The 12566-nt window shown below is 40.4% G+C and overlaps 1 protein-coding gene across 1 annotated transcript; it reads left to right on the top strand.

Moving 5' to 3' along the window:
• Positions 1–7128: 7128 nt before the first annotated feature.
• Positions 7129–10593, top strand: LOC129808668 (uncharacterized protein K02A2.6-like). The gene has a single exon (XM_055858440.1). It carries the CDS (start codon positions 7129–7131, stop codon positions 10591–10593), a length of 3465 nt encoding a protein of 1154 aa, XP_055714415.1.
• The last annotated feature ends 1973 nt before the right edge of the window (positions 10594–12566 follow it).

Raw genomic sequence — 12566 nt, 5'->3', positions numbered from 1 at the left:
CTTCAAAAACATGCACAGCCTAAACATAAAAGGCTCAAAATTACGCTTAAAAACATGTACAGAACCGGTGGCAGCCAAAATCCCGAAAGCCAAAATCCCGAATTTTAAAAATCCTGAAATTGATGAAATTATATGGAGGAAAATGTTTCTAAGACTCAGAAGATTTCCCTTTGCCTCCAGCAAGCGTGGATACAATCGTGGGAGTAGCTGTGACACTTTTAAGAATTCGAGATTTTGGCTTTCGGGATTTTGGCGTTCGGGATTTTGACCGGGACTCGTACAGAACATATGTTAAACGGTTCAGGTTAATAGCTTAAAATCACGCACAGCTTAATCGTGAAACGGTTGAGATTGCGCTTAAAATCATGCATAGCTCAATGATAAAATAGTTAAGAATGCGCTTTTTTTTATGCACAATCCTTAGCGTTTTATGATTGAGCTGTGCGTGATTTTTAGCGCAATAACCGTTTTATCATTGAACTGTGCGTGTTTTAAGCGTATTAACCATTTTGTGTTTGAGCTTTGCGTCATTTTAAGCGTATTCACCGTAAGCACAAACTAAACTAGAGCCCTGCATACCCGACCCGACCCGCGAGTACCCGCATGATTCTTTGCGGGTCAGGCGGATCACGGATACAACCCTTCAAATTTTCGGGTATTATTTAAACATTTATCCGACTCGATTTCTAGGATTTTTTAAAAACATTTTTTTTTTAATTGATTAAGCTTTGGCGAAGTTTACAGAAACATAGAAAAATGATATGATAAATCAAAGAACAATTTATGTGATTGGAAGAGTATATGAATTTAAAGAAGTAATAAAGTGATCTAACGAAGACAAATAAAATTTATACTTGATCCAGGAATTACGCACCTGACGGGATTGTGCTATTATGCTCATACAATAATGCGTGTTTGCCTACCATTAGATATCATTTTGTTAAACCATTGTTGAATTACACATTAACATATACTGTTTTGTGAAGCGCGAAACTGAAAAACACTTTATGCTTATTTTTTTTTTTTTTTGGCGCACTTATTTATTGCAATCTGTATAAATAATACAATAAGCAACCAATTTGTCTTACAAAGATTTAAAAAAAAAATGACACGATAAGAGCAAATCCAATGATATGCCTTCCAGAAAAAAAAAGTTTCATATCTCCAAACTTGAATTGTCAAACTCCAAGGTTCTACTCCTTCTTAATCTTCTCCTAGGTTGGACATACAATAGTTTGCGGACGAGGAAATTTGAGTGGGCTAGAAGCCTTAGCCTATGCTTGCGAGCACTTCTTCGAATTTCATCCTGAACAGTTGGCATGTTTAAATCACATCTAATTACAGAGGCAGGAACATACCAAGGGGCATTTAGAATATTTCTTAACATCCGGTTTTCAAACCTCTGCAAGATTTGTATATTTGACGTAGATGCAGCTCCCCAGATTTCGATGCCGTACATCCATTTTGGCTTTATAATGGTTTTATAAAGTAAAAGCTTATTTTCAGTGAATAATTGAGAATTTCTTCCCAAAAGCCAATACATTTTCCTAATTGTTTCACTAAGGTGGAGCCTCTTAGCCCAAATATGCTTTTTCATGGTCAGTCGTCTGTCCAGGTGTATTCCTAAGTATTTAGTGTCTTCTTTATGCGGAATTTGGTCTCCATTCAAGAACACTGGAGTACAGGATCCTCTCCTAAGCGTGAATGTAACATGAGTGGACTTTTGGCTATTGATTTTTAATCTCCATTTTTTGGACCATGCCTCAATATCATTCAAATTAGCCTGGAGACTTTCAGACGCGACCACGGCATCTTTGTGGGAGGAAAGCACGACTGTGTCGTCAGCATAGGTGGCAAGCATATTTTCATTCGTTTTTGGCATATCTGACGTATAAATGGAGTAAAGGATCGGTCCGAGGACACTGCCCTGAGGAACTCCAGAGAAGATGGGGCGAGTATCAGAAGAAGCACTCCGATATCTTACCACAAAGAAACGATCACGCAGATAAGAAGATAATATGGAAAACCACTGATGAGGCAGAAGTCTTTTCAGCTTATACAACAAACCGGTGTGCCAAACCTTGTCGAAAGCCTGGCTCACGTCTAAGAAGGCTGCAGAACAATATTGCTGATTCTCAAATGACTCACCAATTCTGTCCACAATACGGTGAACCTGTTCTATTGTTGAATGACCGCATCTAAACCCGAATTGGTAATCAGGAATGATAGAGTTCTTCTCCAGGACTGGGCTGAGTCTTTTAACAAGTAGTCTCTCACATACTTTAGAGAGGACACTGAGCAAACTAATGGGTCGATATGAGCTGCAGTCCTCGAGTTTTTTCCCAGGTTTACCACACATAATGATTTCTGACTTCTTCCACTGCCTAGGGAAACATTCCAGCCTCAAAACTGCGTTAAATATAAGCCTAAGAAGCTTGATCGCCTTCAAGGATAGCTCCCGAAGTATTCTACCAGTGATCCCATCCAGACCAGGAGTCTTTTTTGGTTTCATGTCCCAAATTGCATCTTCAATTTCACCTATACTGAAGTTTTTTATAGGAAGATCCAATTGATTTGGGCTATTCAGAAAGTTTTCAAAATGTGAGAGATCACTGTTCTTTTCATCTGTACTCCAAGGCGTGAAAACTTCACTAAGATGATCAGCAAAGAGATGAGCCTTTTCGTTGTCACTCCTGGCCCAATCGCCATTCTGCATTTTAATTGGAGGGATATTCCTTTGTGGACGTTTTAATCCCCTAGTCACCTTCCAAAGACTGTAGTTAGTATCAGCTCCAGGAGAAAGTTCAGAGACAAATTTTTCGAAAGACGCATTGCGGACGTCCCTCAGTAGACATTTCAGTTGCAAACACGCCCTATTGAAGTTACGTTTATCAATAGGGCAACCAGTAATCTGCCATCGCTTCCTTAGGCGTCGTTTTTCTAGGATCAGGGCTCTGACATTTTGAGGTAAGATTTCATTTGGTTTGATAGGTTTGGATTTATGTGGTGTCGCGGCAGAAGCTGAGTGTTGTATTGCCTCAGTAAGATTATTCACCTCAATCTCCAACTCTTCTTGTGACTTGAGGGAAATATTCAAAGAAATTCTGCTGTTCAACTCCCTACGAAACAGTGCCCAGTCAGTGCGGGAATTACACAGACCTGATGGAGTCTTCACCCCCTGGACAGACGAATAAATGCTCATAATAACTGGAGTGTGGTCTGATGATAAATCTAAACAAGACTCAGATTTACAACGGTTTGAGTTGATGCCTTTTAGAACGAAAAAGTCTAGCAAGTCAGGGATCTTTGCTCTATCAGTGGGCCAGTATGTGGGTTCACCTGTTGAACAGTGTTGTAAACCGTTGTCTGACATAGCTTTCAATAACTCTCTTCCCTTGGGAGTTACAAGACGGGAACCCCATTCAGTATGTTTTGCATTGAAGTCACCTCCACAGACGAATCTACTTCCCAGCGATTTAAAAAATTCGGAATAATCCTGATATTTGTTACTATAACGAGGAGGACAATAAACTGCTGAAACCTTGAGATTTCCAACGAGGTCCTCAATAACTACAGTGGCTGCTTGGATATTCTCTTTATCATATTTGCTTTCTTCATAATGTTGTATCGAGTCACGAATTAGGACAGCCGCACCCCCATGTCCTCGTCCGCTTGGGTGATTAGACAAATACAGATTATAATTTGGCAATTTAAAATAAGATTTTTCAGTGAAGTGCGTCTCGGAGATTAACAACACATCAATTCCATGCTCTGTCACAAAGGCTTTGATTTCCTGTGCATGGTTGCACAGTCCATTGGCGTTCCAGGTTGCTAATTTAAGAATCTCAATCATTAAATAAGCTTGGACATGACACTGGTCAGCATAGACATCATGCTCGACATCTGCTCCATGAATGTTTTCATCATAGTTTATGCTTATTTAAAAAAAAAAAAAAAACTTAAATTTCTTTAATTGAGGTAAAATTTTTGAATATTCTGACAATTTCTTGAACAACTCCGGGTAAAAACTAAAAAAGTCCTTTTTATAAATACAGCTATTTTTTGGACTTAATCAAACGCAATCACTTCTAGGTGCATAATGCCATTTCCCTAAATTTTTTTCGGGCGCGAAAATACGCTTATTCCCGGGATCAAGATAGCAAGATAATTTTTCGAATTCTTTTTAAGTCTACCACGATAGGACTTCTATCCTAAAACAATATTTATCTGAAATTTAATAAAGCGACAATATTATTTTGTTTTATGAATTCTTAGACTTGTTCAGAAGTATAATTCGTTAAATATATCATTGAAACATTTTCTCATAAAAATAACCTCAAATTTAACTCTTGTCTAAAAATATCTTCTCAATTATTAGAAAAACTGACTTTTATTTAAGTAAAAAGAGATGGCAAAGCTTCCCAGCTTTGCGGAATGCTCGAACTCACGAGACAGAGCTCACCGTGAATTAGCTTTTTTTTGCATGATCTTTTGGAATCACTGATCTACTAGAGATTAAATTGATTCATAAATCAATCACAAAAGCATTTGAAAATCAAAAAATCAGTACTTAACCGATTCATTACCGATTATGACCGATGCAGCCGGATTCTAATTTGCAATATCTTTCCAAAAAAGCCAAATTTAACCAAATCGGTTATATAATCGGTTAACCAATGGGCCCTCCAAAAGTAGTTGACCTTTGACCTTCAATAATTCAAAATGGCGAATTTTCCGGTCATAGGTATGTTTGGGCGAAATGTTCAACTGGACTAACTCTAAAACATATCCGAAAATAGTTGAAAAATCTTGGGCCAATATTGAGAAAAATCAAAAAAAACATTTTTCTTAGGGAATATTACTAAAAAGGGGATGTAAAATTACTCAAAAATCGATACTTAACCGATTCATTACCGATGAAGACCGATGGAGCTGGGTTCGAAATTGCTGTCATCATCATCATTTGTAGCGCTACAGTCCGTCTAGGACCTTGGCTTCATTCACAACCTGTCTCCATTTTAATCTGTCCTCAGCCAACCTTTTCCAATTTCTTACATTTAATTTTCTCAAATTTCCCTCTATTTGATCCAACCATCTCATCCTGGGTCGACCTTTAGCACGTTTTCCTGCTGGTTCCCTTTCAAATGCTCGCTTAGCTGGCGTACCTTTTTCCATTCTCACAATGTGTCCAGCCCATTGTATTTGTGTGGCCTTGACGTGTGCAACTAAACTCGCATCCTTGTATAGCCGTTTGAGCTCATCGTTCCTACGGATTCGCCAATTTTCAGCCGTTTCCTCTACTGGACCAAAAATCCTCCTAAGAATTTTTCTTTCAAAAGAGGCAAGTTTATTTTCATCAGCTTTTGTGATTGTCCAGGATTCACACGAGTAAGTTACCACTGGCCGCACAAGTGTCTTGTAGAGCTTTAATTTGGTGTGGATCGATAGGGACCGAGACTTGAATAAATGTAGTAAAGCATAAAACGCCCGATTTCCTTGGTTTAATCTTGAGGCAATTTCTGTGCTTACTACATTCTTGGAGTTGACATTGGAACCAAGATACTTAAAACTATCCACCCATTCGAAGGTTTTCTCTCCACATGAAATGTTTCCACTGTGAGTTGCATCGTTTTTCGATACCATCAAATATTTTGTTTTTGATTCGTTTGTTGCGAGTCCCATATGCGATGCTGCTTCCTCGAGTTCTTGGTATCTCTCTGCTGTATATCAGTCACTCTTCGGCCAATCAGAACCAGATCGTCGGCATATGCCAAAATTTGGGAGGATCTATTAAATATGGAGCCATTGGGGCTGATGGTTACTTGTCTGATAATTGCCTCCAGTGCAAAATTAAACAGTAAAGGCGATATCTGGTCCCCTTGTCTCAGTCCAGAGCTAATGGAAAAGCTGTCCGATTGCTTGTTATTTATACGGACACAGCTTTCATTACCCAGTACTGAAAGTCTTGCCATTCTGACAAGCTTATGAGGAACGCCGAAAGATACCATGGCGTCCCATAGCCGATCGCGTTTTATGCTATCATATGCCTGTTGGAAGTCAACAAACAAGTGATGTGTAGTGATGGATTGCTCTGTGCATTTTTCCAGAATCTGGCTCAATGCAAAAATCTGGTCAGTTGTAGATCTTCCCGGTCGAAATCCAGCCTGATATGAACCAATTATCTTTTCTGCCCATGGAAGCAATCTACTATACGTAACGTTGGAGAGTACCTTATATCCAGTACACAACAGAGAGATACCGCGATAATTCTCGCAGTTTAATCTATCTCCTTTCTTAAATATTGGGCATATTATGGCTTTTCTCCATTCAATGGGTAGTGTTTCCTGTCTCCAAATCTCGATGATCAAATCATGGAATGCTTTATGCAGCTCATCTCCTCCTTCTTTAATAAGTTCGGCCGCTATACCGTCCTCACCTGGAGCCCGATTGCGTCCTAGCTTTTTGATAGCTATCACAACTTCTTCAAAATTTGGTTCCTCTGTTTCTTCTTCTCGGCTCTCTGTTAGGTGATCTCGAGTGTCATTTGAGTCTTCATGACGGTTTAATAGTTCCCAGAAGTGGTCAGCCCATCTCTTTAGACATTCATCCGGTTGAGTTAAAACTTTTCCACTCAGATCCTTGCAGACAAATGATCTAGGTTGAAATTCTTTCCTTTGGAAATTGACTTGCTTGTAAAATGTTCGGACTGCAGATCTATCTCCCGCCAAAACTTCAATTTCCTCGATGTCGTTCTTTTGTTTCTCTCTTTTCTTTCTTCTGAGAAGTTTTCTTGCCGTTTTTCTTTGTTCCATGAACTTTTGTTCATTACTTCGCGTTTTGCGTTGAATAGTCTTGAGTCTAGCTTCGTTTCTTCTTTGGATTGCTAATTTGCATTCTTCATCATACCAATCGTTTCTTTTCTTCTTCGGCACTGTTATAGCCATAATGAAGTTCACTTTAAATATCATAGATGTCGCAATTTCCTTCCTCCCGAATGTCACATATTTGTAATGTTAATACTTTAGGTTAGTCTTAGTTGAGCTGTGAAATAAAGCGTATGTCGAAGGAAGACAAAGTGGTATATTATTTCACGAAGGAAGATAGTGCAAGCTACTGAGGGACTCAACAATGGCGAACGAGAATAAGGCAAGCGTGCAAGACTCTCTGGGAGAGTTGAGGCAGTTTTCTTTTCCAACCAATTTCGAGATGTTTGATGCTGCAAAAGGAACGTGGTCAAGATGGCTGATGCGGTTGGAAGAAAGTCTCGAATGCTTCGAGATTGCAAATGAGAAAAAGAAGAGAAGTGTAATTATGCACTACATGGGACAATCAGCATACAATAAACTGTGTGACAGGATTCTTCCACGAACTCCAAGAGATTTGACATATGAAGAAATTGTGTCAGAATTAAAAGAATGCTTTGATTCAACTCCAAACGAAATTGTGGAGATTTTTGGATTTCAAAAAAGGGAGCAACAGGAAGGAGAAAGGTGCGACGAATTTTTGGCAGCTTTGAGGAAGCTCTCCACACACTGCAATTTTGGCTGCTCATCTTGTGATCACCTAAAAAAGTCTATTCGGAATCAATTTGTTATGGGAATACGCAACAAATCCATCCAGAAGAGACTACTAGAAAAGAGGGATCTTACTCTAGAGCTGGCTGTGGATATAGCTAAGGCCATGGAGGCTTCAGAGAAAGGAGAAGCAGCTCTAAAGATGACAGTGAAAGAAGGAGGTGAAGTTTTGAAGCTGGATACCAAGGAACAAGAGCGCCCCCAACGCAGTACGATGGATGACGGCAAGACAGGCCCCCCAAAGAAGTGTTTCCGGTGTGGCGTGAGTACACATTACTCCCATGAATGCATTCATAAGGATAAAACTTGCTACCTGTGTACTAAGAAAGGCCATTTGGCACGGATTTGCATGGGAAAAGGGGGGGATAAAAAGAAAGATGTTCAAGAGAAAGAGAAAATGAATAAAGTAGAAGATTTACTGTATTCTGAGGGTAGGGCCGTAGATAAAATTTTGCTTGACATTCAAGTGGAGGGAAAAATTTTGGCTTTTGAGATTGATAGCGGATCTCCTATTTCTGTGATCAGCATGAATCACAGAGATAAATATTTTCCTCAGGCGGAAATTTTTGCTACTAAGAGAAATTTCGTTGGATTTAATGGCTCAAAGATTGATATTGTGGGCTTCATCAGAGTCTCTGTGGTGGTTCAAGGGCACGAATTGCGAGGCATGCATCTCTATGTGGCAGAGGAGTCCTCAAGGTATCCTCTAATGGGCAGGGAATGGTCGCGAAAAATGCACTGGCTAAATTGGAACAATATAATGTCAGTAAATAAAATTCAAGAAATGCAAAATTCTAAGAAGATAGAAGATGCTATTGCAGAATTAAAGGTCAGATTCAGTAAAGTTTTCGAAGATTCTTTGGGAAAAATTGTAGGTGTTGAGGCTGAGTTAAAATTGAAAGAAGACGCGACGCCTGTTTTTCTAAAGGCTAGGCCTATTCCACTTGCGAAGAAGCAAGCTATCGAAGATGAAATTGATAAGCTTGAGAAATGCGGGGCATATGTGAAGGTTAATCAGAGTAAGTGGGCAACTCCTCTCGTGGCGATTCCGAAGGCATCTGGGGCAGTGAGGCTTTGTGGGGATTACAGCGTCACAGTGAACCCAAATTTGATTATAGATAGGCACCCACTACCGACAGTGGAAGAACTTTTTTCAGATATGGCCGGAGGAGAAAGGTTCTCCAAGCTCGATTTATCTCAAGCATATATGCAATTGGAGCTCCGGGAGCAAGATAGGGATGTTTTGACGTTGAACACTCATAAGGGGTTGTATCAGCCGACTCGATTGATGTACGGAGTTGCGTCGGCTGTTGCTATCTGGCAACGCGTCATGGAAGCAATGCTGCACGACATTCCAGGTGTTAAGGTATTTCTACATGACATTAGAGTTACTGGAAAAGATGATAACGAACATTTGACGCGACTGACTGAAGTTCTTAAAAGACTGGATGAACGAAATATGCGAGTAAATTTCGAGAAATGCGAGTTCTTCGCTGAAAAGATAAATTACTGTGGCTATGTGATTGATAAGGAAGGAATACATAAGGACCCTAAGAAGATTGAAGCTCTTCAGAACATGCCAAGGCCAAAGAGTAAGGATGAAGTGAGGGCATACATGGGTTTTGTGCAGTATTATGGGCGATTTTTTTCAAATCTTAGTACAAAGATGAATCCGATTACCAATTTGCTGAAGCAGGAGGGACCTTTGATGTGGGATGAAAAGTGTGAGCAAGCATTCCAATCCATTAAAGAAGAAATGAGCAGTGAGACGTTTTTAGCCCATTACGATCCATCTAAGACCTTGGTTTTAGCGGTAGATGCAAGCCCTGTTGGAGTCGGGGCCTGCCTGAGTCATAGGTACGAAGACAAGACTGAGAAACCACTATTTTACGCCTCACAGACGTTGACAGATACACAGAAACGGTATACCCAGATTGACAAAGAGGCATATGCCATCATTTACGGGATAAAAAAGTTTTATTCGTATTTGTATGGTAGGGATTTCGTTCTTATTACGGACAATAAACCGGTTTCGCAGATAATGAACCCAAACAAGGGAATTCCTCAGTACACTGCTTTGAGGATGCAGCATTATGCTGCCTTTTTAAAAGGTTTCAATTTCACAATTGAGCATAGATCCACAAAATTGCATGGAAATGCGGATGGTTTGTCCAGATTACCATTGCCAGTAAAATCGCAATTCGAAACTGATGATCCTGAAGTTGCCCAGATTAATTTAATAGAAACGCTTCCAGTGACCTGTAAAGAGATTATACAGGAATTGGAGCAAGAGATGGAAGTTAAGATTTTGCTGGAGGGATTGCGATCGGGAAAGAGAGTGTCTAAGGAACACAGTTTTGGCATTAATCAAGAGGAATTTTCGCTGAAGCAAGATTGCTTAGTTAGGGGCCTTAGAACGTATATTCCGCGGAAGTTAAGAAGCAAGGTTTTGCAAGAATTGCATGAGAGTCATGTGGGAACGAGCAAAATGAAACAGCTAGCAAGAGCATATTGTTGGTGGCCTTCGCTTGATAGAGATATAGAGGATCTCGTTCACAATTGCACACCCTGTCAGGAAAATCGAGCTAACCCACCAAAGGTAGAAGTTCATCCATGGGAAGAAGCAAGCAAGCCTTTCCAGCGTGTGCACGCTGATTTTGCAGGTCCTATTCACGGAAAATGGCTTTTAATCGTGGTAGACAGTTTTTCTAAGTGGCCGGAGGTAGCTGTAGTTTCGGATATTACGTCAGGGACAACGATTAGAGAATTGCGAAAAGTTTTTGCAACTCATGGACTTCCGGAACAGTTAGTCACAGATCAGGGACGGCAATTCGTTAGTTGGGAGTTCCAACAGTTTTGTAAGAATAACGGAATTGTTCATAAGATGGGCGCGGCATATCACCCTGCCACTAATGGTCAGGCCGAGCGATATGTTAGAACTATTAAGGAAAAATTGGCCATTTTGAAAGATGCGGATAGGGACGATTTGGAGCAAAAAATTATCGACAATATTGCTTAATTATAGGCGAACCCCCCACAGTGCCACAGGAATATCGCCAAGTGAGAAGTTGTATGGGAGACAGATTCGTTCTAGACTTGATTTTATTTTACCAGGGGAAGAGAGGAGTAGGGAAGAAGAGAGAAAGTCAATATCAAGGAGACAGTTAAATGTGGGTGAGAGAGTAGGAGCGAGAAATTACAGGGATGGTGGAAAGAAGTGGATGTTTGGAACTGTTAAAAAGAGATTGGGTTTATTGCATTATGTTGTGGGCATGGACAATGGGACTGTCTGGAAAAGACATATAGATCAATTGAGAAAAGTAGGAAGTAGAGTAGGAATCGGAAAAACGCTTAATGATGATGAAATTTATTGGGAAGCTTCCGATAATCAGGAAAGTGCATTTGAAGGGACCACAACCGACAGTTCCCATAATGATGAAGAAGAATTTGAGGATGCTCTTGACGATATTCCTCACCAGACAGAAAATGATTTGCAGGCCGGAGCGATCGTGGCACAGCCCCACTGGGTATCTGAGGGAAGACCAAAACGTACAATACGACCGCCAGATCGCTTGAATCTGTAAGCCGAAATTTTTCAGTAAACAATTTTCTTTAAGGGGGGGAGGGTGTTATAGCCATAATGAAGTTCACTTTAAATATCATAGATGTCGCAATTTCCTTCCTCCCGAATGTCACATATTTGTAATGTTAATACTTTAGGTTAGTCTTAGTTGAGCTGTGAAATAAAGCGTATGTCGAAGGAAGACAAAGTGGTATATTATTTCACGAAGGAAGATAGTGCAAGCTACTGAGGGACTCAACAGGCACCTTATCCAAAGTTGAATCAGCGGCATCTGTGAGCACAGCTCTTATGTTCTGCCACTTTTCTTCAACTCCACCGCCATAGTATTGTCCAGAGATCTTTTTCTCTATCTCGTTTCTGAATGCTTCTTGGCAATTTTTGTTTTTGAGACCTTCCGTGTGCCATCGTATACGTGTCGTCCCAGAAACTTCCTCGTGCAAGGATAAACGCATTCTATACTTCACCCTCACCAGGAAGTGGTCGGAGTCTACATCAGCCCCTCTGCACGCCTTGACATCTAACACCTCCGAGGAGTGTCTCACATCACAGAGGATATGGTCAATTTGATTTATTGTGTTTCCGTCGGGTGATCTCCATGTGCCTAAATGGATTTGTTTGTGAGGAAAGAACGTCGATGATACAATCATTCCTCTAGCTATCGCAAAATCAACAAACCGCAAACCATTATCATTTGATTCCTCATGCAGACTATGGGTCCCAATAGTTGGCTTCAGCAAAGCTTCTCTTCCTACTTTTGCATTGAAATCACCTAGAATGACCTTAGCGTCATACTTTGGGCTTTTGTCGAACTCTTCCTCTAATAAAGCATAGAACTCCTCTTTGATCTCATCATCTTTATCTAGGGTGGGCGCATGCACACTGAACATCGTCACATTATGGAATCTCCCTTTTAGTCTTATCATACAGATCCTCTCTGATACAGGTCGAAATTCTATTATTGAGCTTACTAATTTTTTATGTATTAGAAAGCCTGTTCCGAACTCATGTCTGTTGTTAGAGCTTCCACAGTAATATAGACCATGCCCATTAATTGTGCTGCGTTGCCCTTCATCCGGCCACCTAATTTCTTGTAAAGCAAGAATAGAGATTTTGTATTTCTCAAATTCACCTACAAGCGTTCTTAACGCTCCCGCTCTAAACAAGCTGCAAACATTCCACGATGCAAAATTCAAATCATTATTCCTTTTTCGTTTGCCGTGTTGTTTCCGAGAATCCAGACCGATCCGAGGCATTTGTGAATGTTTCGTAACAAGAGCTTTATCCGGAGACAGGTTGTTAGCCTGTCGTCCAACCTCCTCTAGGAGGATTAGAGCACTCATGGATTTAGAATAACCCAGGGGCTGTCGCGAGGAGACACCATGAGCACTTGGCAGGTTACCAAACCAGTT

Source organism: Phlebotomus papatasi, chromosome 5, assembly GCF_024763615.1.
Source record: "Phlebotomus papatasi isolate M1 chromosome 5, Ppap_2.1, whole genome shotgun sequence".
In the NCBI taxonomy this organism is placed as follows: Eukaryota; Metazoa; Arthropoda; class Insecta; order Diptera; family Psychodidae; genus Phlebotomus; species Phlebotomus papatasi.
This window is presented reverse-complemented; position numbering and strand designations above follow the sequence as displayed.